The following is a 27820-nucleotide window of genomic DNA, read 5'->3' as shown; positions in this document are numbered from 1 at the left end:
TGTTAAACAGTGACAATACCTTCCGTATGGAGAAGAAAAAAAAAAAAATAGCACTCTCATTTGTTCTTAGTTTATAACTAGATAAAAGATCTCAAGATTTTCCAACCACATCGTTTCCATATGTTAGGCTGAGGTCTGTGATAAATGAAACCTTCAGTAAGAAAACCTGTTGGGGCTGCATCATTTGAGTATGCACAGTTGAGAACAACTACAACAAAGCAAAGCAATCTTTCCAAGTTATAAGTTGCATGAGACCATATTAATCTTGGAGCATTATGTGAAGGTAGGCAGAGTTCTTTGACTATGATTATCAGGAGCTCTAAACTCAATACCCCTTATATCCAATATATTTTACTAGAGTAACAACTAAATTGCTATAACTTTGGCCTCTCGGCCTCTATTAAAATGGAACATTAACTCTTGTGCTAACTTAAACATGGTAACATTCAGCTCACTAGAACCTCTGCTGACTGTCTCCAAGAATAATTCATGCCTTTTGCACTTTTGTTCTTCCTTTCTTTACAACGTCAGGAATAAGAGCTTATTTAGAAGGCAGGTTCAGGTGCAACGAGGACTCACTGTTAATCATTTGATTTGTTCTGAAAAAAAGTGTGTAAAGGACCACCCTATGTTACTGGGTTTGGGAGAGTCTTCATCATTTTTGGGGGAAGCAGAAACTGTCGGGAATTAATGGAGCACGGGCTCCCAAAAGATGCATTTTCATTGTTGCTTTCAACAGATCCAGGAGAGTCTGGAGTGTCCATGTTCCAGGCATTTGTGTTTGCTTGAGGTCTGTAACCTGCAGTTTTGTCCAATTCTTCCTCTGCAGGTGAGCGACTCTCTATTTTCAGAGCACTGATAGCCAGCTGCATTTGTGGCTTATAGCCTGCTGTAGTCACTAAGTCTATTTCTGGCTCCTCCTCTGGTTTAATTTGAGGCTGATACATTGACTGGATGTCAATGTAAACCACCTGAGATGACCCCACAGGTTCATCCATAGGGGTGTTTGAGATCTCCTCTTCAATGATAGGGGGCAGTAGGATACAACCACATGGTTCTCCGTTTCTGAGTCAGAGCCATCTTCAGCACAGTGGTGTCTGCTGCTGGGGATATCATCTCTGTGTCTTCAATCTTGGGAGCTGCAGACCGTGTTTCCACCACTTCAACATTATTGGGGGTGCATGGGTTCATTTCCAGTGTTTTAAGTGTCTTAGTCCCCTGAAGCGACAAAAAGGAGAAGGGGGAGAAACTAAGCCAAAAGACCTGGAAATCCTGAAATCAATAACTTGCCCAAATTAAACCAGTATGTTGGCTTGTGGCCTGCACTCATCCCATTGCCGTTAGTACAATATTAAAAAAAGTGGTTTAGTTCTCATTTTCTGGCTCATCACATATTCGTGTTAACGTTAAAAGTATTTAGCCAACTTAAAGAGACTCCAGATCTTGCAGTAAGTGTTTGAGAACTCTTTCCCCAAATCTCGGCTTTGTATAACCCATTCCAGAAGGTTGTTTAAATGTTACGCCCAGTTCCAGCTACTACATCTACCAGGAGGTTGGGGATATGGCATGTACACTTCTCCACACTTTCTACTTCTCCTAACACTACGACAAAGACAGGTACATTACTCCCACATCGTTATCATGTACTGACACTTCTCATGAGTGTGGGACTGGAGAAATGCAGCAGTTCTTTCCTAGTTCAAACAAGTAACTACATTAACAAGAAAGCTCTAGATAGCACCTGACAAAAGTTACTCAGTAACTTGTCCTCCCCGCCCCCCACCACAGAGTTTTTTTTCTGCAACCAGAGCAGAAGACTCAAAGTTTGCAAAAGAAATCTTTACTTGCAATACCTTTCAGAGTTTAAAATACTAGATTTAAAATGAGGGTTACCTCACAGATTTCTTCTGAAACTGCAGTGCCTTACTGTTCTCAGGATTCGGGATCTCTGGATAAAATGTTTCTTTAATCCTATGAAGAGGAAAGAACAACTTTTAAAAGTTACCAAGCCCTGACACAGATTGCGAATACACAAAAGGAGTCAGGACATTTCCCTTTAATTCAGAATACTGAAGACATCTGGCACAAAGATTTAGTGTGTTACACTTTCAATGAGTATTTAATGGAAAAAACAGCAATTTTTTTTTTTTTTTTTTTTAAACTGGGGAACTTGATATGCCACGTTTATGAAAAGTTGAAGATGGGATGTCTACCTAAGTGTTTGTGGATGGCTTACAAATTATTGTATGTCACCAGCTTATTTCCATTTGGGAACTATTTATAAGCAGTGCTCACTGGGAGACAGGCTCCTGCAAAACCTTTTTGCATTCCTCACCCTGACCTCTCTCCAACTCAATCTCTCCCTCACCTTCTACAATGTGTTTTTGCCAGCCACCTTTAAACAAAGCCCACTGACATCTTTGGGTACTTGGAGAAGACAAAGAGTAACTAAATAACAGAAAACTCTAGCACTGAAGCAAACACATCCAGGAAGAGATCAGAACTGAATGCAGGCATTTACCATTTCCTCTTTCGGTAGCAGAAGATGCTGGCCACCACTCCAAGCAGCACAACCACTGCCACGGGGATGAGAATTGCAATGATTAATCCTATAGCTGGGGGACGAAAAAAAAAAAAAAAATACAGTAAATATACATCCAAAGTTACCGGCAAGTTTTATGCTTTTTCTAACACTCCACAGATTCGAGACCGTTTCATTAAACTCATCTAACAGTGGTCTGCAAACAGTGACCTATACCATACACTTCCCCTTGGCTGGAAGGGCAAAAGTCCATCCATAAACAGAGCTAATTCAGTGACAACTACAGGAATCAGCAGATACTTCTATGATTGCTTAATTGTGAAAGGCTTCATGTGCAACACAATACTGATTGCCACTGTAATTCTGTTCTCAGTAAGCACTGGAATTGCACTTGCATATTACTTGAGCTGGCCAAATCTCTGGTAATAGCTCATATAGGCCAACAACTCATTGCACAAACTGCATTGCCTTTCATATGGTTTACAATGCTTTTAATCCCCAGGGTTTAGCTCTGATACATTCCCACTGCCTTCCTCCGTTGATGTTAAGTGCCTCAAGTTTGATTTTTTGTGTATTTTATTTGCACCCCAGTGTTCAGTCTTTCATATAAAATACTTCCCCCCCCCCCCCCTTCCCCAAAGTAAATTTCTTTTTTTTCTAACTGTCTTTCTGGGTTTGTTTCTGTCAGGGGATCGATAAAATTGAATTCAAAGCAGAGAGGCATCTGTTTATAATTCTGAAACTGGTAAATATTTCCACAATGTCTTTCTTCCCACCATGTATTAGCAGATATTCATCATGGGAAATCTGACAAAAACAACTAGCTGCTTGAGAAGACTAAGTTCAGACTCCACCATATTTAGTAGTAGTTTAGAAGTTATTTTTCTTGCATATATTACCATGAACTACAAGGTAGCTGTAATAGGAAAGGATCTTTTCCTCACTCTGCACTGTACTAATTTTTGTATTTAAAAATAACCAACTAAATAAATTAAAAATTAGACTGTAGGCCCAAACTACCTAAGGGGACCAGAAAAAACCCAAAATAAGCTCAGCTTTATATACATTGTACAGCCCCTGTGGTGAAGACTGTTAACGAACAGGGATATTCAACTTACAGTCCTCCTTTGTCACCACATAGAGGCTGTTTGGAGGGCTCAACCCACCAGCAGTGTAGGCCTGTAGGTCCAGTTGGTAACTTGTTTTGCCTTGAAGATCAAGTATTTTCAAAGACTTCTTTGTTAAGTCAGTGATATTCTTAACTTTAAGTTCTGGATTCCCTGTTTGTTTGGAAGCAGTAAGAAAAGCATAACTTTGTAAGAAAGGATTCACAAAGACAGTCTCAGTTTTAGCAAGACTTTCTTGAAGTCAGCATATGAAACTTGAAGAGCAGTCTGTGTAAAGGAAAACTGAAATAAAGAATCTTAGCAATGCTGCTTGCTGACACAGCACCAAACAGCACAGGAGTGTGTTGTTGCTGCAGACTGGCTTCAGTTTTTTACACTCCTGCTTGTCCTCTAATGTTAATGTGAGTCAGGCTTCAGTTCTGTATAGAGATGCCCTTACAAGATGGGTACTGGAAGAATATATCCAATTAAATATAGCCATGTAACCTCCCCCATGTCTCATCTACCCAGGGTATCTGTACACAGGGCAGTGTGCCACACTGCCACTTAGTCACTGCATAGCTTTATGGCCTCAGTGAGCCAGGGTTTTCTCCGGCTTTTGCCTTATATTAAAAAACAACTGTGCTAACCACACAAGGAGCTATTATTTCAAATGCTTTGTCACATATCAGGGGCCAATTATGCCAGTGAGTAATGCAACTGAATTATGATTAAAGCATCTTCTTTTAAAGTGAAATTAAATTATTTAAAAAAAAAAAAAAAAGAAAAAAGCTTGAGCAAGGAAGTTGCAATCTACAGATTTCATTTACCTGATTCCAAAAGCCTAGGCTTTAAAGCATCTTTTTCACCTTTTGCAAACGAAAGCCGATATCCCTCTAAAAACCCCTGACAATCTTCAATAGGAATGTCTTCCCATTTTACCAATATAGAATCTGAAGAGGTTTCTTCTACAGTAAAATTTGGTGCACGTTTTGGAGCTGTAGGGAGAATCACAAAGAGAAAAGCTAGTAAGAAACCACCTTATCATTAAACGTTGAATCCATGTAAGTGTTTCATCAGATTTATTTCAGGGCTAGCATTTTCAACTTTTTCCTGATTACTTTTCCCTCACTGTCAAGAACATGTGAGAAGACTTAGCAGGTGACACTACAAAAATACAAGGATGTCGGTCTCATTGTTATTAATTACTACAGTATTATCTACTTAATTACCGCAGTATTATCTACTAACAGAAGCTGAAAGAAAAATCTCTCCTTGGGCAGCCTTCTTACAGACCCATACATGTAAATACCCTTCTTCCTGCAACAAACCCCAAAAGATTGCATAAACATTCAGAGCATACAAATTACTTTTAGCTTTTAAAGGCTTTAACTCTGTGACTTCATAGCTTGTCTTCAAATTAAACAAACTCCACATTCCTATCATGGAAATCTATCTCAGCTTAAAAGAACTACTCTTAGCAGGGATCACAAGTCCTTATTCCAATACCTGTACCCCACTGAAAGTGTTACAGCAGATACTGTGTAAGGTCATGTGCATTAGGACTTAGTCTGACATTTGGCATTGATCTACCAGTGCTGAACTCATGTTTAAGAATGCATCTATTTTTGTCTTCATGGTTATCTGTCCAAAGGCAAATCTGAAGCTTTAGAACGAGTGCAAAGTGAATACATTTCTCAGTTCCTAGTAAGTTTCTTCTGCACATTCGATGCATTTTTAGTCCCCCAAAGTCTTTATCCTTTTACCTTGAAAGCTTCCAATCTGTTGAGAACACATATGGAAAAACCTTCTGGGAAACTGTTCAGGATTTTTACAGAGATACAAATGGCTGAAAGTTGAGTTTCTGGTAAAATTGACTTAACCTCACCTTCAACCTTAGCAATGAAACAAACAACAGCATTTCCAAGGGCTCAGATTATGTCAGCAGCTCAGTTTTCCAAGCAAACTATTTTAGGAGAAAACACATTAAACTTCAAAGTGAAATAGATGCTGTAGTTACAATACAATACAGTTGTGATGTTAAAGGGTAAAGCTATGTTCAGATACCCGGGAACAGAAAGCATTCAGATAGTAATGCATCTCCAGGCAAGCAAAGCTCAGCCCTGGATCAAACCGCAGTTACCCAGACAGGGTTGGTATGGGAGGGAATGCAAGTGCAATTCTCAGTGGCTTGTACTCTAGGATCTAGCTCTGGTCTGAGAAGCACTTTTAAAAAGAAATGTTGTGGACACTTTTTATATTTGCTGAGCTGTACCAAATGTGCTCAGAAGTTTACTTTGACTTGACATATCAAAAAAAGTTGCCTCCTCTTCCGCGGAAGTGACTGCACCCCTGTGGTTCAAATTATGCCTGTGCCTTCAACTCTGAAGACCACTGTCTTCAGAGCAAACTTCTGTGCCACCCTGTGCCACCACACAAGCTGGAGAACACAGGGTTATTGCATGCTGGGAACTGGAAGTGGCTGGAGAAATGTATTACAATTATATACAGAGAACAAACAGAAGTCAGTAGTACTGTATGGGGATTCTGGTCTCAGTCTTCTTCTGCCAACACTGAGCTAAAAATAGACACAGTCTAAATTCACTTTGTAAAGGTCCTGAACAATAAAGTGCACTTACGCAGCTCTTTCATATACCCGGTTATGTTTTTCAATAACTGATATCCACTGGATTTGCAGCCATATAGTGAAAAGTGGTATCTCACGCCAGGTCTAAACAGAGCTGCAAGAGAAAATCGCTGTAAGAATGTTTCACTTATGAAGAGTGATGCTTTTAGCTTTCACATGATGCAGACTTATATAAATACGTATTAAAAAATTACAAAGTCTTAGACCACAGTGTTAGGTATAAACACTATCCCTACTTGTAATTCCTATAAAAGCTATGCCATCAGATGCGGTTTAGAAGCAGTAAGCAAATCTAGCTCCCGGAGAAATTTTGGTTCTAAACAAATAGGATTCAAACCAAGCTACTCAAATTGCATAAATTGCTCTTTCCATGGGGAAACACAAACCGAAGTTACCAGAAACAATTCCCTTCCTTTCCTCCCACGGCAGCCATGTAGATTCTGCCTCCTCCTCAGAAATACAAATGCATTTTGAAATACCCAGGCTTATTACAGCAACAGTACAAAACAAATTCAGAGAACTCTCAAAAGTAATAGTGAAGCACTTTAGTGATGAACTCCAGGCCCGAACTGACTCTACAAAACACAGATAGTCATCAAATTTCCGCTTCACATGTCTTTGGTGGAGGCATAGGTGTTTGATACTACAACGTGTAAATAATTTACCACATCCTGGGATTTTCTCAAGTCAGGGGTGCACACTACTTTCAAGATTTTTTCTAAACAAGATGCCACTGTGAAACTCCGCAGAAGTCAAGTGGGTTTTGCAAGAGTTCAGGTCCAGCCTGAGAGATTCTCCTGGCAGGACTAAGCGCAGAGGTGGATTTGCCAGCTTGAGCCAAGCCCTAGCAGCCTGGTAACTCCCACAATGTGCTGCAAGAAGCATCCCAGGGAAGAGCTCTGGACTAGAGCAGTGCATCGTTGGACAGACATAGTATTGTCTACTTAGAAAAAGCAAGCTCTAGCCAGCACAAATGAAAACAACATGGACACAGTGTTGTAATTACAGGCAGGAAAACATATTGCCCCACCTCCCAGGTCCCACTCCCCCCCCCACTTTCCTATGTACACAGCTCCAAGTTGTTTTCTCTAATGGACACTTTATATACTCTTTTAAAAAGCAAATATATACCCTTTTAGACAGCAGAGAAAATCCTACATCTTTCTTGGGTCCTCTTTTTCCTCTTCTACTCCTACTAGTCCCACCACAGCTGAGTTTCATTTCCCTGATCTGCCCACCAGCATCTAGAGACCTGGAATGTGCCCTGTTCCAGGAAATTTCAATTGCTGACAGCAAGCCAACACATGGAGGTCACACTTAAAAAAATCTGCCTCATGTAAAAACAACGGATTAGTCTTCCCCCATCCTGAGCAGCGCTGTTTATGTTTAGAATCCAAATAAAACCCCAAACCCTAGATTAACCATTATACATTAGGTTGAGTTAGGAAGTTGTTGGATGTAGCTAGAAAAGGTAATTTCAAAGCAGTTAATAAACATAGGATGGTAACAGTTAAGTCAAGACTAACATTTGGATTTGGCAAGGCTGTGTAAGAAATTAAAATAAACACAGTACCAAGAAGGGGTTCATTTATATACACAAGCACACAGCAATGCAACAATCTTCAAGCTATAGCATTGGTGCTGCTCTCATTCCACTCACTGCTCAGGCTCTCAACCAGAAGACTCACAAAAAATTACTTACCAGACTTTATCACTGCATCTGTTGTATTTGAAGGAAACTTCTGCCAGTCCACACTACAGGGTTCAGACCCAGATGAATGACACCATTTTACTATGTAGCCACAGGTCATGTTAGGGTAAGAATTCCAAGAAACATAAATTCCATTCCCCATTGCCACGGCCCGATCTGTTTTGACATTGTCTGCAACAAAGACGACACAAAAATCCATCAGAGAGCAGACACTTATCTGTAGTCCAACCTGGAAGAAAGCCTTCCAGCCACAGCACAAGGGTTTTATAAACTGCAGTCATTTCTAAGAATGAGAGGCGTGCTCCTGGTACTGTGAAATTCGAAGCGGTGCACTCAGCTACGCTTTCTGAAGTGCTGGAAATCAGACGTAGCCTGCAGCAAATCCCTCAGCCACCCTTAAGTATGACGAGAAGTGCTGCAGCTCAGGACTGGCTTAAAAAGCACTTTTCAAGGTAAGGATTTACAGCAGATGTCAGGTTCAAATCTGACTTGACACCAATTTGGCAGCAGCCTCCAGCTATAAATTCCTGCTGTCATTTCATCAAACAGTTTGCTTTGTGTTTCTTTCAAAGTGTCTTGCTGTCACTCGCCCGACCACAGACAACCATTTTTCACCAAGTATCAACAGCAAAAGTCAAGTCCCTGGTGAACTTTATGGAGGCTCCAGTCTACCAAGGGTAAATTAAAAAAAAGAAAAGCTTTGCCTTTAGTCTATTCTTCTTGTTTCTGATTATCAAAGTTTTAGCTGCCCTTGAAGTGATCAGATCTGGGAATGACTTCTGATTCCTGCAGCTTCCCTCCACTGCTGTCCATCAGATGGGACCCAGCTGAGCTAAGGGACGTTTTCCAAAGGCCACCACAACAGTGGTGGCCCCACGACAGATCTGCAAAAACAATCTCAGGGTTTCAGTTTTCCCTTTTTCAGTGTTCTCATTTATGCTCCCTATTGAGTTTATTATTTCATGTTATTAAAGCCATAAACTATGGAAGGCTGAAGGGCAAGGGCAGTTTTGAAGAACCGGTGCTGTGAAAACTTTACTCTCACAGACGTGCTGTGAATGTTGAAGGACTGTCTATTTCTAAATAATCTTAACACACAGCTAAATGTACAATCCTTTTCTAGCTTGCTCATGGCAAGAAAGACACACATGATTAAAAAAAGCAAGTCAACTCCAGAAGTCTTTCAGTACTTTTCCCTAAAAAACTACTACACATCCAGTGAAACTACATTTCTATGATGCTGAAAGAGAGTATACTTCTAATTAGACTGCTTTAATTTTCCTATTTACAGGAAAGACTTTTTCCTGACAGTGAGCACATACTCTCTAAAAAATGCTTAAATACACCACACTCAACTTTATTTCCTGAGCCAGATAACTAGAAGTTCACCCAGGGCAGTACTGCTCATTTTGGTGTATTTATAGCTGCAACCTAGACTAGTAGAAATAACTACTAGCACTACAGTACTACTGTGGTAGGGGAGCCTGTAACAGCCAGATTATATGCCCTGACTCTGTACAGAGCACTTTTCAGAGACAGTGACAAATTAATTAAGGCAGAGTACCATTGTTTGTGTTTTCAGTTTTCACAAAACCTCAGCAGATCTCAAGCTTCAGAGCCACTGCTCTCTTACGGACATTAAAAGCACTTACAGACTGTACACAGGAAGCAGCCAGAAAAGATGTTTGGGCAGAAATGTCATCCAGTTCAGTGAATGAGTCATCTTTCATGACTCCAGTCAGTGACTCAGATAATTCCTATACCAACTTGGGAGCAAATCTTCAACAAGTACAAGTTGGGCAACACCAAAGGGAACCTCAGACATCCAAGAGAAAGCTATACATGAACGCAGAGCTCCAGCTGCCATCAGTTGTCCCACACCACAAACCCATTACAGAGACCTCCCCAACTCCGAGTCCCATTCTTTCACTGCTGAAGGAAAGCTATGAAAGCATTTTCATTCATTCAGCTGTCCCATACAATTACTTTTCTCTCCAAGGAGCAGAATCAGAATATACTTCTGGGTATTGGTGGTTTGGAGAAGCACAAGAAACATTAAGAGCAATGGTTCTCCTTCGCATAGAAACAAACTTGTTTTTTCTCTCACTGTGAATCTCAGTCAAAGCACATTTCTTCCTGTGAGAGATGGCCCTGTCTTATGACAACCTGAGTTGCAAGACAGGCAACTGTGATACCTGTTCTCTGGGTGGGGAAGGAGAAGCAGCACCAAACATGCTCCTGGCAAACAAGCAGAGAGGGGCCTCGCTGTGTAAATCTGTCCTCCCTGCAGAGCATCAGCCAGATCTGGAGCCAAAGGTTTGGGCTTTGGCAGAGTACACTCTTCGTGGAGTGCAGGGAAGCATGGACTCTCAATACCCACATGCAATATTATCTTCTTCCCAAGCTCAGTGTTAGGAGCAGAGAATTATTATCTGGCTCAGCTATTTCCCTTTACAAAAGCCCACAGCAAGAGTGGCAGTGCTTTAATTGGGAAGCTAAAGTCTGACCTCCTTTTCAAACACGGGCTCCTAGCACAACGATGCCAACACTTTACCAACCAGCTCAATTAATATTCTCCTGCAGAGCTCACAGGCATTGAACTGACAATTCTCCCCTTAAAAAGCCACACAACACCCCCAAAACTTTATTCTGATTCTCTTTAGCATGTAACACTTTTCAGTGTCTCAACAAGAACACACAGAAATAAACTGAGCTCCCCAAACATCAGTGATAGACACAATGCTTTGAAGCCTCATCCTTGTTTTTCCTGGGAGGTCTCCAGAAAAGTGTAAATAGCTGCAGAGACTGCACACTATCACCCTCCTTTTATGCAGAGAGCACAATTAATTGGTGAGACGCTACCCTAAAAGCAAAGAAGCAATTTTTTTCTTCCCTCACTCCGTAGATTTGGGTGGGGAAATAAACCAGAAACCAAACACAAACAAACAAAGCATGTATCTATCTTATTTTCCAATAAACAAACTTGCTCATGTATTCTCCAAGCTTTGAAGGTGTTTAGCGCTCTGCTGGGAGCACTCACCACTTGGAAGTTCCACGCTTGTTATCCTTGAAGGAGGAGACGAGCCTGCGTGGTTTTTGGCTACAACGCTAATTACACAGTCATTTTTTCCAAGTTTTATCTCAGTACTGTTTGAGGGTTCAGTGACTTCTTTATGCTCCAGTGGTGTCTCTAGCAGGTAGCAGGACACTTCATGAGACACTATTTTTCCATTGGCTTCAGAAAGGGATAAAGGCTATAAAGAGACAAAGAGCACATTAAAACCAAAATGGAATAAACAAAAGAAGACATAGGGTAATATGAATTTAATGTCCTGATCTAGTCTGATAACTGTATAGGACTACAAGGCAGAAAAGACAGTTACTCAAGTGTGACTTTGAGAATTAACATAAGATTGTAAGTTTTTAATTTTCAGCTGGGATGTATTAAAAATTTAATTCTTCATGTGAAATGCTTCTCAATGCAATGTTTAAATTATAAAACTTTAATCATATTCTCATTTGGGGAAAAATATTTGTCTCAACGGATAGTTCTATAAGAAGTTAAGAAAAGCAGTCTGATTTATTGACTATAAACTTCACTCATTTATAAATGTGTAAGGAAATAGTTTTTCATACAGTTACATTACATAATATTTTAAAAATTTAAGTGTCCTATCTACCTTCCAGAAGATTTTTAGACTTTTTCCAGAAGGACTTCTCTCCCTCCAGATATCTGGTCCTCTTGCAGGAGCTATTAAAAAAAAAAAAAAAAAGAGAGTTTTTTTCTTTTTCCAAGCTGCACAGTAGACAATTTACTATCTATTAAAAAGTTAGTTTTTTAGATGGCTACTTTGAAATTATATGGCTTCACAAGTTCAACATTTTATCATCAAAGAATTAAATAAACTTACGGGCTTCCAATGTTGTGTGCTCCTCTATCCTGCTCCAATCACTCCACCTCCAGAAGTGGTCAGCAGCCGAACAGCGCACCCTGAACTGGTATTTGGTATATGGGTGCAATGCGTTCAGCTGAGCTGTGTAAGTTGAGAATTTTCCACCAGGCATGGAGACATTGTGCTGTTAAAAATTTACAGAAATTGACATGATACATATATATCTTTTGCTCCTAGATTATGCTGAAAGTTAACACATAAAAAGGTGATATTTTTCCCCAAGAATACTGACAGCGTGAAAAGAAGCTGCAGTCAAGCCCTACAAAGAAATTAATGAAAAAGAAAAATATTTCCTATGCAGTCACCCTAGACAAAGGAAAATTTTTCAGAGGTCTGCCAAAATAAAGTCATATATAGCACAGAAATTGAAATATGACAGTAGGTAGCACCTTTGAGATGTAAAGTATGAAAAGGAGAGATAACACTGATGAGCCCAACAGGATGAGCTCTGCACACAGCAGCAGGCTGTTGCTTCCCACCTGTCCCATCCAGTCCCACTCTCTCCCATATACAGCAAAACCGCTCACATGAGGCAGGCCAGGATTTCACCTCTGGTATTCAGAACCTGCACTTCCACTGTGCACGTGCACATCAAACTGGGTGGACAGAAGCCTTTTTCCTAAGACACATGCACAGAAGCACGCGAAAGACAGTCTGTCTGAGCAAGATGTTTATCATGCAGTCTTCTTCCTAGGCAGTCATTTTTCCTTCAAAAGATAGTATCCAAGTCTTACCCAGGTGATCTCTGTTCACAGCTCTTATGACAGGACTAGTCTCCTATTATTCTTAAAATGGTGCGAGTCTAGGGAGTATTTCAGTTTCATGATTACTTAAAGAAACCCTAAGCCTGGGAATATTTTTTACTGAATCTAATTACAACACATGTGCATCACAGCTGCCAAAAACAGGACTCCAAGTGACTTTAAGATGCAACTAATTGTGCATTTCTAAAGCCAAATGAGAATTGAAAAATATAAAAAAAGTCAACAATCTCTCATACAGATGGAAAAGCTTCTGAAAAGCTTCAAAATGCCATGTAAAACCCCGTAACAATTTCACAGCTACTTTTGTTTATTACGGAGAACTCTTGGAGGTTTTTTATTAAGCAACCAGAGACAACATAACAAGGCTGTAAAAGCTTCTACCAAGCTGTTTGCTGTGTTTCAAAACACCCGTAGCTGCGGGCTCTGATACAGGTGCAGTGAATCAAACTGCTGTGGCAGCGTAAGACCTTACCATCTCCCTCTGCCCCAGATGACTGACCTGGTAGCAGAGTTCACAAGCACGTGTGTGCCCCAGGCTTTGAGCAGCGTAACTCTGGCTAGACAGAACTGTGCAAATCTACTTTTTTAGTAGTTTAAGCTAACTGAGCTGGGTGTGGGTGACACTTGGGTGCTTGCTTCCCCTGCTGACTGCTCCAGAAGCAGTAACTGTTGGGAGCAGAGAAATGCAGACAACTGTGGGTGATGGTATCTCAGACTACACACCAAAATCCAACACAGCCCATCCGTCAGAGCTGTTATGTACATCTAAAAGCCAGTTCCTTCTCCTGTTAATTCCAAAGATATCTATGATTTTCCTTGCAGTACCTAATCTCTGGCTACTACATAAAACATGTCATTACAGAGAAAATAGAAAAGCTTAAGGCTTCTACACTCATTAAGTGCTTTGAAAGTATTTTAAAAATACTCTTACAGAGCATACATTAACTACTACCCTATTATTTCAGAGGCAATGTATACAGTGATTATCTTCAGTCTTAGCTGCATCACTTCTGTGGCTTGAGTGACTTTATTCAAGGCTGTGCCCAACAGCTGTACCCAACAGGCAACTAAATGCAGTGGGTAAAAGAATACTGCTAAAAATCAAACAAGCGTTGTAGAAAGCAGCCTCTGAGGTTAATGTGCTCAAATTACAAATTCAGGCTGTGTACACCAAGACCTGATAATTCAGCATGTGCCTACCCAAGCTGGTCAGAGATACTCCATCTGAATGCACAAACACAGAATTTGGGGGTAAAACTCAGGCCAATTGAATATGCAGTTCTGCCATCAGGCTTCCCCAGTGACACAGATCACCCCACACTAAGTTAGGCAACACGGAAGAAGATGACATATTCCCACCACCTACACTCAGCATCCGATGCTGGTGTCTAAATTAGCATTCTAAGCTCCTCTGACAGTCAGCAGAGTAAATATGCAGCTCCAGTCAGTGACACAGAGCACCAAAGCTGAGCAGCAGCTGGAAGACCAAATGATGGAAAATCTGAACCCCACCCAGAAACACCACCTTCTCTCCAGCTGCAGAGATCTTCACTGGGGATTACCTACTGATACGCGCAGTGGGAGCATCCTCCCCTATCCTGTCTCTACATCACTGACATACAAGCAGGTTTAGCAGCTCCCTATTACAGCCACATGCGTGTCAACTGCTGACAGCAAGCAAATGAACTGTTCTCTGAGGGGAAAAAAAATAAGAAATTCAACTACAGACTGCAAGAGGCAATCTGAAGCAACCACTGTGGAAGTCTGCAGGGCAGCAGCACATCCTGGAACAAGCATGTGTTAATACACTTTTGCACCAGGAAGGACAAAGCACAAGGACTGTTACCTAAAGGGTCAGCATAAAGCACTACGCACCCTCTCCAAGTACCAAATAACACAGTGGGTAATTTGACTTTCCTCTAAGCCAACCAAAAAAAAAAGAAAGCAGGCAACAACGCAGATAAGTAGAACTTTTTCTGATTTCAGTAGATGAACTTCTAGTCATTACTACATTAATCATTTAATAAGATGATCAGAATGAAGCTCTTAGAGAGAAAAGAATTTGGAATGTGATTAGTTCAGTGAAAAAGATCAACATTTGAGCCAAAAAAAAAAAAAATCCATTAAAAGCAACACTTACCAGTTTTCGCTCAGAGTGACCACTGCTAATTTCAATTTGACACAGAAGCCTGATCTCAGCAAAGCTGCCATTTATAAACCAACGCAGACGGACGCTTGTAGAGCTGTTCCCAGAAACAGTTAACTTTTCTGGAGTTTTTGGATGAACTTAAAAAATAAAGAAAAACCCCTCAGTTCTAAGAAAAAACACTCATTTTAGTTCAGAAAAATCTGATTTTAAAAGATCAAAGAGAATCAGAAGATAAATAAGTGATATGATCAGCAACTAGGACAGCTGGTGCTGGGAAGGCACCTGCAAGCAGTCTCATTCCTGACGCTCTTCTCAGCTATCAAACATGGAAACAGATTTACTTAAGGCTGAGCATTCTAGCATGAGTGATAAGGAGTTGGAGACACAGAAAAACATTTCCCCTCCTACTGACTTTACAAAAAAAGAAAACATGAGCTATTTCAGAGGACCACAGTGACAGATGAAATTCACTCAACTTTGTTCATATTCTGGGAACTTTTTAAGTTAGAACTTAAAATCTGCAGACTAGGACAGGGTAGGACTCCTAAATGACCTCTGCCGCCCCCCCCCCCCCAACTCCCTTCACGGAATTTTTCAATAATATTCAGTACTACTATTCATAGCTATCAGAGAAAAAAAATCTCTACTGTTGGAATTGGTCCAGTTACCCTTAAGGAAATATGTACTCTATGTTGGGAATTGAGTGGTCAGTGAGGGAAAGAAAGGAGAGGAAACAAATAGGAAATAGCAGTCATATCAACTGGATGCAAAACAGCCCAGTTTATAATTAACAGAAACAAATTATGCTTTTCTAGGACCTGCCAATTTACTCTGACAATTCTAATCTCAGGCTAGTTGAACTGGAACATGGACAAAAAAACCACACTATCTTCATGTTTAAGTTCAGTTTTTCAGAGAGAATGGTGGAATGCTGTAACCATTAGGAACCCCTGAATCCTCAACTGTGGTTGTGGAGGCAGATGGAAAAGGACGGGGACCACAGCACTAGAAAGATGGTCATCTTCTCCCTTTCCTTGTTTAAACTGAAGGTCTAATGTAAAACTGCATAATATTTTGCCCTGTAAGCAGACACCGAAATACAGGGTCACTTACAGTTCATAAAGTTACACCTAAATTTTAATTATTGATGTGTAACAGAATATGAAGTAATACATGGACAGCAGCTGGCTAATTATTAGATCGCAAGTAGCATTTATCCACACAGCAGTGTATTCAATCTGGTAGCATTGCTGTCAAGAACTGGCATCTCCCTGTACACTTAATCGTTGCCTCAGGACATGTCCTAAGCTATTTTCTTTTCAAGTTCAAATTATTGAACCCGGCAAAATACTGGTGACAATAAAGCAAAATAATGACAAGTATACCATGTCAGAGTTCTTCAAACCCAAAACAAACAAACGGTTAGCATGCAGTAAACTTATCTTTTTGCCTTTGTAATTCTTAAGTCTTACCTCTTTGAGTTAAATCAACCAAAAGCGATGACTCTGTTTGGCCGATAGGATTGGAGACGCCTAATAGGAAATCATAGGTTTTTTGATCAGCCACTACTGGAAAGCCACAGACACGCTCTCTGTTCATTTCATTGACTTCACATGAAATATTTTTACCAGATATTCTACAAAGTAAAAAGAGAGGGGAACAACTTAATTTTTCAGTAAGATAATCTCTAGCAACAGTCAGAAGTCTAGACTGAAAACACAGTAAAGAACGATGGGTTCACTGACACGTGGCTTACAGAATGATTTGATTGCAGAGGCATATCTAACACCACAATGCAGGTTAAAGTGGCATCAGTCATGACTTGCCCTGTTCTCACGTGAAACTTTCCTCTTCCACTAGCATAACATTTCCATCCTCTCACTTCTCAAAAGCCTGGAAAACAGGTAGGTCCTGTAAAACCACCTCACAAGTCACAACTAAGATTCTGATTTAAAGTATCTTTGTTCAGATCAGCATACATTTGCATTTAAAGAATGTTCTTAATTGCTTTCTGAACTAGGCAGAAGCGACACACATTATGTCTTTCTGTCAGCCCTGCCAAATCTAAACTAAGGTTTGTTACCTGGGATACATCCACTAGTCCCAGCCATTTTTAAATCAAAAGCCGGAGAGGCAATCTGGTAACAGCCAAGACCAGAGTTACGCCTTTAGGGGTAAAATCTGAAGTGTGTATCTGTATGTACGTACGTATATAGAACTTGCTTTAATTACAATCTGTGTAAACCTCTCATTCAGTAGCACAAGTTTAATTTCTTCCTTTGGGCATTTTTATTGTGTTCCAGCTGAGCTCTGAGCTCTCTCCACACCATACTCTCCATTTCAATAGCTCAGTGTGGTCTGAGAACAAGGATGAGAATATTTACCCTGAAATGCATCACATTAATCTCCTCACAGCTTTGGGCTGAGCATAACAAGTCTGAACTACATCCTCGTTTATGAGCTGAATATGGGCAGCCAGTGACTGGAGCTCCTTTCCTTTGAATACCTGCTCTGTTTTGTCCACCTCTTTGCACCCTACCCAATGACTTTTTTAGCAGTAGCATCCTGGACGACATCTGTGACCATAACTCAATCCTCATTGCCTCTGACTTGCTTCAAAGCCACCATGAGACTCCATTTCCCATCAGTTTGTGTGACTCAGGCCTCTCCTGGCTCCTCTCCCTGACTGCTCCTTTGGCATTACGAGGGAGCCTCCTCGCCACGGGAATTTTATTAACTCCTCACTAACTTCTAATCACAACCACCAAGGAATCCCATTTGCAAGTGCTATTCCAAAACAACAGTTCCTCACTTTTAAGGCTTTATATGGCCTACAATGTAAGACAAACTAGTAGGACAGCAGTCTTCGCTTCTTTCTGTGGGTAATGCCAGTGTTATTTGTCCCTTTCAATGTTTTCCAGGTAACATGCACTTTGCCTCCTCTACACTATCTAGTTCTTAATGCTGGGAGGAGAATGGATGAAGGCTTATCGCTATTTTCCCTACTACCATTTGGGAAATGCCCCATGGCCTGTCTTACAATTGTTCCTCAGTGAGTTTCTGTCAATCTGCATAGCAGAAGCTCAGTAAATGTCTAACTGATGATAGGACACAGGTTGCATATATAAAAAAATTTTTAAAAATTAGTGAATGACTCCTACTATCTCCCTGTATTTTCATATTGGTCTTATCTACATGTTGGCAGCAGCCTGACACACGAAGCCCTTTATTTTCTCATGAGTTCATAATGGCATAAGTCTTTGGGAAAAGTCATCCTTAATTCCCATTAGAATTTTGCAGAGCTAGACAAGGGTTCTCCAAGTCTAGTTTAGTTTCAACTTCCACAAACACTTGAAAAGTATTTTAGGCTCTAAAACAATGGAGAATATCTCATTTAAATAGGCATGGTGCAGTAAGTCACAGGCAGCAATGGATATATTCCAGTTTTACCCTTTTACTCCTTTTAGTGCTGAACTGTTTTACCTGTCAAATAAACTGTACTTTGTTCTTCGTTTTCCATATAGTCCACTGGGTCTGCCTGGTTTCCAGGTGCATTTTATTATCAGGAAGTTGGATGTTTCACAGCTGAGGTTTTGGGGAATATCAGGGGCATCTGTAGCACGAGAGGAAACCAAAACAGTTAGCCGATGTTTTGCCATCCTAGTGTGACAGCTGGGCCAGTAGCTTCCTGAAAGCATCACCATTCATTTTTGCTGGGTCTAGATTGCAAGCCTCACAAATACATGGCAACAGTTATGCTCCAACCATATAAATAATATGCTTAAAAAAATCCCAATAGAACAGATGGATAATTATTATCAGCCCCATCTGACTAACACTTGACTCTAGTCTTCTAAGTGGGTGGGTAATCTGGTAAATCACATGCAAATATGTTCACAAGCTCCAGGCTCTGACCTGGAAGCGTTTCACTGAAACTCTGCCAAGACTCTTCCAAAATTCTGAGCATCAGTTTAGCCGCTGAGCAATGTAGGAATGCTGTCGGCTGTGCGTCACATTTTCTTACGTGCCAGCCCCACCGCTGCTTTGAATTCTCCAAGCAAGTCACGTCAAGGAGATGTTCCCTTTAGCATGAATTCCACACTGAATTTGAAAGTTAAAGCAAGCCCCGAAAGGCTCGTCCTCTCCATCATTGCTTTAGAAGTGCCCATCTTTTTCTTTTAAAGCTTCTTCTTTGCTACCATACTAGAGAAGTGTTGAGTGCCTTCCTGGAGAAGATGGGCAGTGCTCCCAACAGAGAGGGTACACATGCTAATGTGAGACTAAGCAGGCACTTACTTCAAGTCTTATACACTTTTCTCCAAAAGATAGCACAATAATATCCATGTAGCTGCCCTAGAGAAGGGGCACTAACACAAGAGGCAACAGTGGCAGGCTTAGTTCAGATTATGAGCACGAGGCCAAAAAGAACACTTATTTTGCCAGACTTAGGCTTAACCAAGGTGGTGTACATATTCATTTACTTCCTCTACCTCTTCTTCCCCAAATGTCTCTCATCAGCAAGAGCATCATGACAAGTCCTCTCCCTTCCCACTAAGTAGGTACCACAAGAAGAAACACTGGCAGGAAATGGACTTCACCACATCCCAGCTCTTCAAAAACCACTGTATGAGAAAAACCTATGGGATTATCAGAGCCTTCATTCATGAACCACTGATTTATTTACCTGGAAGATTCTCCCAAAAAAGCAAATACTGCACAAAAAATGTAAAAATAGTATCTCACTGAGAAGTCATAAAAGGTTGGATTCTGTTTTGCATTTGCTTTCACACACTTAATACACAAAGTCAATGACAGGAGGCACAGGCTGGAGTTGGGAACACACTTTCAAAATTAGTCCAGTCTCTTCTCTCCTTTCCCTCAACCCCAAGGACCCTAAGTTCAAAGGCTGGCATTTGTAATGGGGAACGAGGTTCTCACGGGCAGCTATTGGAAGATGACAATTCTCAAAACCCCTGTGGGGAAAACACACAAAGCTCTAAAGTGACCAATTATAGGAAAGAAGAACCAGGTACTTTCAGTTGTTTGTTTTAAGAGGTATCTGTATCTGGAAGAGATTTCTGAGGCTGGCATGGTTACACAGAGAAGATACACAGTGATTCAGTATCTTTTAAAGAAAATACTAAAAGAATGTTTAGAAGATTTTCCAGGAAAAAGGAACTGTCAGCTGGGTTCCTTTGCTGTAATTAGCTCTCAGGGAGCTACTGCCCTGGATGAGCATCTGTTGTTGTTGCAAGTCTAACTGTTTTATTGTCTTCATTTGACTGGTTAGTAAATGAATGTTTTCACTTACAGTTCTTGCTCTTACTCTTGCCTTGTCAGGGATCAAACTAGAACAGATGTAAACCTAAAGCGATAGAGACATGATGAATCTTCATATGGCAATAAACTATGAAGTATTCCAGATCATGAAGAAGTGCCTTAGAAAAAGAGGTCAAGGAGAGAAGCACTGGGCCAGGTTCTAAGAGAAGAGGGCTTACATGGGTACCTCCTCATCCTCCCAGCCTTGGTGTCTTCTCCATGGGCTGGAGCTTCCACAGTGAAATCAAACAAGTACAATCCCAGTTCATCCTCAAAAACCAAAGGCCAGGGAAAAAAAGCCACAATAGTATTTGTTTCCTAGCAGAACCTTAAGAGTCTCAAAATTATTTTGATTTTCCTAAGGTTAGTAAACATAATGATACATACATCCTACAAACAAGACAGTTCCATCCATCTCATCTTCGGACAGTATACACACTACATTTGTGCCACTGGTATCTGAAGCACTGGCATTTAGCACTCTAATTGCACTGCTCCGACTGCTCAGATGTATCATTGGATATATTTCTGGTCCATAAGTCATCCGTTGTATCTGCTGTCCTTCTTCATGGACACAACAAATTGTCACATCTGAACCTACTGCCACCACAGTGTCCTGAGGAAACACCCCACTCACATTGGGCTCCGTATCTTTTCCTAGCAGAGAAGATAAGAACAGAAAACAAAAACAAACAAACAGAAAACCCCACATGAACAATTTGCTATAAACATGGTGCTGATCAGCTAAAATGTGACTGAGGAGCACTCCACGGCATACAAATCAATGTTTACTAGGTTTCATTAACTAATGATTGCATTATATCTCTAATCAAAATACCCCCAAAAGCAGCAGCCCATCACTGCCTAACGCTTTTCCTCTGATTTTGGCTTACTTTTCATAAAGCAATCAAAGTCTGTGTGGTGGCAAGGGAACAAACATACCAGGGACCTCTTCTACTGGACTCCAGTCACTCCAGTCCTTGGGGCCAACAAACTGTGTTACATTAATGTAAGAGCGAATCTTCACATAGTGCGATGTACACTCCAAAGGCATATCTGATGTCCAGTTCCAAGAAAGAATGATGTCTTCATGAGTCAGTTTTGAATAGTAAGTTACCTACAAAGTTTTCCCCCCAAAAAAACAACCAAGAGAGAGTTTATGAACACCTGTTAGTAATGACATATAATCTCCCAGGTGTCAACAGAATGGCAAATTAAGTGAAGCAGATCATAAAATCCTGATAGATGGTTGGACTGTCCCACCTAACTTTCATTTGTGTTGTGAATTTACTTAGACAAAAGCCTAAGATCCTAAATAGCCCACCAGCCAGGTAGATTGCCAGCCAGAAATACCAGAGGGCAGACATTTGAGGGATAGCAGGAAGCTTGCCAAGCATTTCAAAAGGTATATACTGCATCCCAGTATCCTGGGCCTCTCCCAGGCAGGGAAATGTTCCAACTTTTCCAAAATGAAACTCTTCTAATATTAGTCCCAGGCTGCACATTTTATCTTTTCTCCATTCCTAAAAATTATGGAATAGAGCTACAAATTGGCCGGGAATAACTGTGGTTGCAAAAAAAAAAGCAAACTGAACATTCAAAGACCACCAAGACTTGAGACACTGTTGGAGAAGTAAAGCAGAGATAATGGTGTAGAATATTTACCAAATTCATAATCAAGTTCTAATTAAAAAAACCCCTGTTCTAGATTAAAAAAAGAAAAAGCTGTGACTGTGAATAAGTACTGACAATATAGTAGCCAGTGTCCTCATAACTTTGAAACTTAACAAGAAGTTACCTACCAGAAGCATGTATCTGTATGCATGTACGTATATAGAACTTGCTTTAATTACAATCTGTGTAAACCTCTCATTCAGTAGCACAAGTTTAGTTTCTTCCTTCGGGCATTTTTACTGTGTTCTAGCTGAGCTCTGAGCTCTCTCCACTTCTGAGTACACTCATGTTCTGCAAAGCTCTACAATCTTCATTATTCTCAGCTTTCTTCAAACAACCTCCCAGAATATTACCAAGGGCAAAAAATTGTATATATTTTTTTCATAAAGGAAGAAAAAGACTTACTTGTGTGACTTTTTCTATTGCTTCTTTACGGAGTATCTGAATCTGCCAAAAGGCATCCAGTCCGTATGGGAAGACTGATCCATTATCACTCCACTTTAGATTTAACGTGGAAGTTGAAAAGTCAGGTGTTAAACTAAGAATGTGTGGAGTGAGAGGAACAAATGCTTGAAAAAGAGAGGGGGAAAAAAAGCCATATTCAAGTCATTAGTCAGCAATACCAGCCCTACAGGTGTTTAACAGCCACATCTCTCTGCTCTGAACTGGCTAGTAGCCATACAAACATGTAACTCAACCTCTGTAATTAGAACAAGAGGGGCTCTGTCATTACTTGAGCATGAAAGTTCCCAGGAAAGCACAGGTGCTGATGAGTCACCAGGTAGCATTTTATTCTAACATCTCAGCATGCAGATGTGTGAGTAAACTGATCATGATTATGACTCTTCATAATGCACAGTAAGGAAGACATTCTATCTTTCACAACCTTCATTCAATGCCACAGAGATAAAGGAAACATGGCGACAGTCTTTGAAGTGTACATGAGAACACATCTAGGGAGGATGACGGAAAATCCCCTGAAGGAAGAATTGGGTTTGGGAGACCAGCAGGGAAGAGGGGACTGGCAACAAAAGTGTGAGTAGGGAGAAAGGAGAGCAGAAGCATAGGATGGAAGAAGATCACATGAAGATCTGAAGAGGATCATGGGGAATGTGATTTTAAGCTAGAAGAAATATTAAAGGCATGACATGGTGATGGGGACAGCACAGGGAGATTAAACAGAAGCATCTCTTCTGTGAATGGGTGGTGGTGAAGCAAGAGGCTGAGAAGCAGGCAAGGATTATGGTAGTACAAGAGTTATGCCAGTTCATTGGGCCTGGTGCAGGATAAATTCTGTTTTTAAAACGTGTGATTTATCCAACTTCGGTCCTGGCCAAGGCCCTGAGAGACTGCAAAGTACCCAGTCAACACGCTACCCAGGATAACCTGTGATGAACCTGAGAGACTCATCCTGCCTGGAGTCAGCAAGATGCTGGAGAACCCAGTGTGTTGCCCACATATTTTTCAGTTGTGTTTTGTTAAAGTTCTTGAGCTGCTCTCAACTGAAGAGAAAACTGAGCCATGGATAACAAGTGCTACTGACTTTAGATTTTGACTGCACTAAAGGAATAAGCAGGCAAACCAAAACCAAAGACTAAATTACGAGCAAGCATGACAGATGGTTTCAATGCCATCTTCAGCTTACAACTTCCTCCTTTGGGAGAAAGGAATTGGGAAAGTCTAATTTATCTATGACTCCAATATGATGCAGCCTACCTCCCAAGCATAAATGTATTTGCTTAGTTTCATATACATTTGAACAGAATGGGTAAATTGGGCATATATTAAGAAAATATGATCCTGTCAGGAGTGACATGTGATATAACTTTCCTTAAAATGTTGTGAAATTGCAGGAATAAACTACTTCATTCTGTAGCTATTCAGCATTTAAAATGGGAGAACTAGGAGTTTATTCTGCCTTTCCCAAGCCAAGTCTGACTAAATGCACTTTATGCCCCATGCAGGTACCTCAGTATGTAGATCAGGAACTTGTTTACAAATCCTTCCTAATTTACACTTAGGGGAAAAAAAGGCAAAAAGTGATTAGGGGGATGTAACAGTGTTGTACTTTGAATTCCTCCTCACATTCTGCCCTTGATTTCTCTGCTATGGTCTACGGATAAGAGGGGTTTTCTTTCCCCTGAAGGGGGAGAGAAAAAAACCTATTATGTATGGTAGATTCATATGGACTCAGTACATCAACTTTTTACATGTAGGAACACTGCCAAAGAAAACTGCAAGCATATACACTTCTGGAGCACTGTTAATCATAGTATAACGGCCTTATGTACACACATAAAACCTGATACTTACAGATGTCTTTCTTGTGAATTTCAAATTCTTTGGTAGCAAAAGCAGTTCCAGAAATACTGTTTGTGGTTATTGTCACCGTGCTGGAGCTCTCTGGGACTGGAATCTCAACCCTTTTCTCCTTAGTTTTAAAACACACTGGAGGGGGGAGGTCACTGAAAAGACAGAGAGGATTAAGCAGGTATTTCAGCTGATAGGAAGCTAAGGCAAGTTAAGTCGTATTCCTAGGACACTAATAAAACACAAATTCTCTGTAATATAACAGAGAGCTCCATAGCAAGTTTGTGAAGGAGTAAGACTTGCATGGGCTTTGGTTAGTATCAGATTAACAGACATTCCCTCTTCTTTCAAGTCACTTTTATCATAGTGATAGGCTGTGCACCAGTTGTAGAATGCAGCTACATAGTTGTTAAGAGAACATTTCAAAGTGAAAAACTGACTTTTTAACCAAAAGACACATTTCTGAAACCTACAGTCACCATGAATCAATATTTCAAAATAAGCAAAATAAAAAACCCCCAAACCCAACAGTACCTCACCCTCCCTTTATGTTTTCTGACTCTCTCTCCCTTCATTTCTTCTCAAAGTGACGGCATATGGGTGCAAAGAGCAGGTTTACCCATCTGTGTCCCCATCTTAGAACAAATCTTTTAGCTTCCTTCTGCTGCTCACCTCATGGGGAAAGAGCAGAGGGCAGGGAGAGAATTGCTAAGATCCCAGATGGAAATACAGTCTGCGCATAATGTTTGTGCAGTACTCAGCACAACGTGATCTGGCCTTTGTCTGGAGGTTGTAGGTACATACAGGAAACAATAATGGATGGTTCAACTCCTTTTGCTCATTATCATTGATATGCAACTAGAAAGGCAAAAAGTTTGGAAAAATCCAGACCTTCCTCTTGGGGGAATGATGGGAGGAAGGAAAGCAAAGAGAACAATGCCAGACTTCCTGCTGAGGGACTGTTACTCACTTATGAACTGGAACAGGACCCTGGAGCTCACATTGGCTGGAGTCAAGAGCTTGGGTTGAACTTTTAAGATTCACGCAAGACTCTGGGCTAGCGAAGGCCAGCTGAGACTTGAGTGCTCAGAAAGGCTATCACTCTTCTGTACTGAGATATTATTAGAGGATGTTTGGGCAACTGAAAAACAAAATCTCTTTCCCTCAGGGAGGTCTGCACTAAGCTCAGCCCTCAGCCTCTTTGCTTCAGGGACCGAAGCCTGTTTTGCTTTGCTAAGGAGAAACACCAGCAGCTACATGGCTGTTCTTGTTTAGAGAGCAGTACCTCATGAACTCTACACTCCTGAACTCGGGCCGCAATGTCTCATATATGCGTGTTTTGTTTTTTTTTTTTATAGAAATGATAGCTGGCAACGCAGGATGAATAACTAGACACAGAAAATCAAACATGTAGGTGGGAGAAGTGCAGCCAAGCCCTGGGACCCCAAGGACAAGTCTGGGCTGCCTGCAGAATTTACAGGAAAAAAGACAGTACAAATATCTGGATTGGGGGCAGGATCAAGATGCAAAAAGGATTTGAACTCATCCCTAGCACATGATAAGTATTTGGCAGACCCACAGCATGGGGAATTGCACATGTAGTTCTCATTAGTGAAAAACACACTGAAGATTTAAGTTTTTTTAATGTTTCTCAAAATTTTCAACTTGCATTCACTTCGGAAAAGCTATTGTAATTGTGGAATAATTTTTACGTTTCCTCTAATACAATGCTCTCCAGACAGCTTAAAATTTATAAAGGTTGTAAGACAGCCATGAAGAGATTTTTCATGTTTTTCCACATGTGAATCTCAACACTTATGTCATATATTCTACTGCTTTGGCCCATAACATCAGGATTCGCTTCTTCCAAATATCATTTCCTTTTGGACTGAACCTGGTATGAAGATGTCCCTCATGAAAACTCTGAGCAAGGGCTAGGCAAACACACAGAGAAGTCTGAGTAAACGAGAGCATCTTCCAGTCTGTTGAAGAGAGCAAGCAGCAGATTTTGGCAGGAGAACTGTTACCATGAAACAAGACTTTGCCAGAAACGGCGCCATTGCCTGAGTTAACGGTGCCTGCAGGGAGCACCACCCAAGGAAAACTGATGGGGAGATGCTGGGAAACAACAGCATCACAAATTCCATGGGCAGTGACTGAGGAATAACTATACTTTCATCACAATTTGGTAGTTTTCAACCAGGTATACAGGGGACTTACTTGGTAGTGTAGCAAAAGTCAGTTTGTCCATGTCTTCCTTTAGAAGAGACATCCCAAGTACATATCATTTTAAGTAAATTGTGCGTTACACATTTCAAATTCTGGGGTGCCCCAGAGAACCTGAAATCATATAGGAAATACAGTCACAAACTGCAGGTCAAAAATGACCAACTGTAAAACGACTGCTATTGTTCACATCTATAGCCATTGTTTTTACATTTTTATTGCATGCATGTCTGGCTAGTATTTTAAAACTGTTGAATGATTTGTGCGCCTGATTACAGTCAGTCACAGATTGCCAGATTTCTAGAAGTACCTAAAATCTGGGTTTATACTTGTGTGCAATGGCACAGGCAGCTGTTTCTTTGCATAATACCCGTTCCTAGCCTAGCCTAATAAGCAGGCTTTGGGCCAATGGCAAAACCGCAAGCTTTGATGATAATGAGTTTTTTGCTCTCCTCCGTTGTCCCACATGGAGGGCAATTAATGACAGAAGGGCAATTAATGATAACGTGTGAAATTGTCGCAGACAGCCAACATATACAGCAAGAAGGTCTTAATGCGGACATTTACACCAACTGCATGTGCAGACTATTGCAGTTGCATTATGGAGAATTTAACACCCAATTTTGCACTGTTTTACAAGATGCCACTCGTTGCTGGAAAGCAGAGACCAGGCCTGGTGGTACCTCCATCCCTAGGATGGTGGGGGACCACAGAGGTGACGGTTTTTGAACATACACGTAGTAGGAAAGCAACGTAATTAAATGGTGTCAGTACAGAAGCTATAAAGAAAAAGTAATTAGTGAATTACATTGCAACAAACTCACCTATTTCTTGGCTATATATTAAGCTTCTTGAACACAAAATAGCTAGTGCTAAAAGGCAGCGGAGGCTTGAATTCTTCCACATTCTTCTACTGTTTGTTTTCAGAACAGCAGCTTCAAGCAGGAATAAACATCATCTTCCAACAAGCTGGTCAGTTCTAAAATTAAAAACAAAAACAACTTTGAAATTCCACAGCTGGTACTCCACAAACGCCACTTTTTGTTCCATGTACTCTTCTTCAGTGTTGCACCCAGACGTAGCAACTCCCTTCTCTTCGTTGTCTGGCAAACAAACCTTTTCACTGTCCCAACCACTTCTTGATACGTAAGTTTTCAGCAAGGCATTTCAAACACAACCTCAGGAATCACAGAGATGTAAAACCCAACTGTCCACAGGCCTGCTTCAGGTCTATCTGAGGCCAGAACATAATAGACATGGCAGGGTATTCCCCCAGAACAGGTCTCTTCAACTTAGATGAAGAGATGTTCACATTCACAAAGCGTCTTGTATACCATCAATGGAAATGTTCCCTGCTTTGGATATGGGTTTAAGGGGACAGGAGAACCCATTTGTTTTCCTCTCCCCCCTGCTCACTTT

At 40.8% G+C, this 27820-nt stretch overlaps 1 protein-coding gene across 1 annotated transcript; it reads right to left on the bottom strand.

Annotated features, from left to right (window-relative positions):
* Positions 1-68: 68 nt before the first annotated feature.
* On the bottom strand, positions 69-27355 carry LIFR (LIF receptor subunit alpha). Its single transcript, XM_050913110.1, is given in 25 exon segments — positions 69-608; positions 610-659; positions 662-1033; positions 1036-1086; positions 1089-1218; positions 1742-1754; positions 1894-1971; positions 2522-2615; positions 3661-3822; positions 4479-4646; positions 6288-6389; positions 7998-8177; positions 11047-11260; positions 11687-11757; positions 11918-12083; positions 14864-15009; positions 16345-16508; positions 18356-18485; positions 20579-20848; positions 21134-21308; positions 22271-22434; positions 24179-24330; positions 26396-26501; positions 26504-26515; positions 27226-27355. Coding segments are annotated over 25 exon segments (3279 nt in total). The 5' UTR covers positions 27308-27355; the 3' UTR covers positions 69-581.
* Positions 27356-27820: the final 465 nt, after the last annotated feature.

The sequence above is a fragment of the Gymnogyps californianus genome, chromosome Z, assembly GCF_018139145.2.
Source record: "Gymnogyps californianus isolate 813 chromosome Z, ASM1813914v2, whole genome shotgun sequence".
Taxonomy (NCBI): domain Eukaryota; kingdom Metazoa; phylum Chordata; class Aves; order Accipitriformes; family Cathartidae; genus Gymnogyps; species Gymnogyps californianus.
This window is presented reverse-complemented; position numbering and strand designations above follow the sequence as displayed.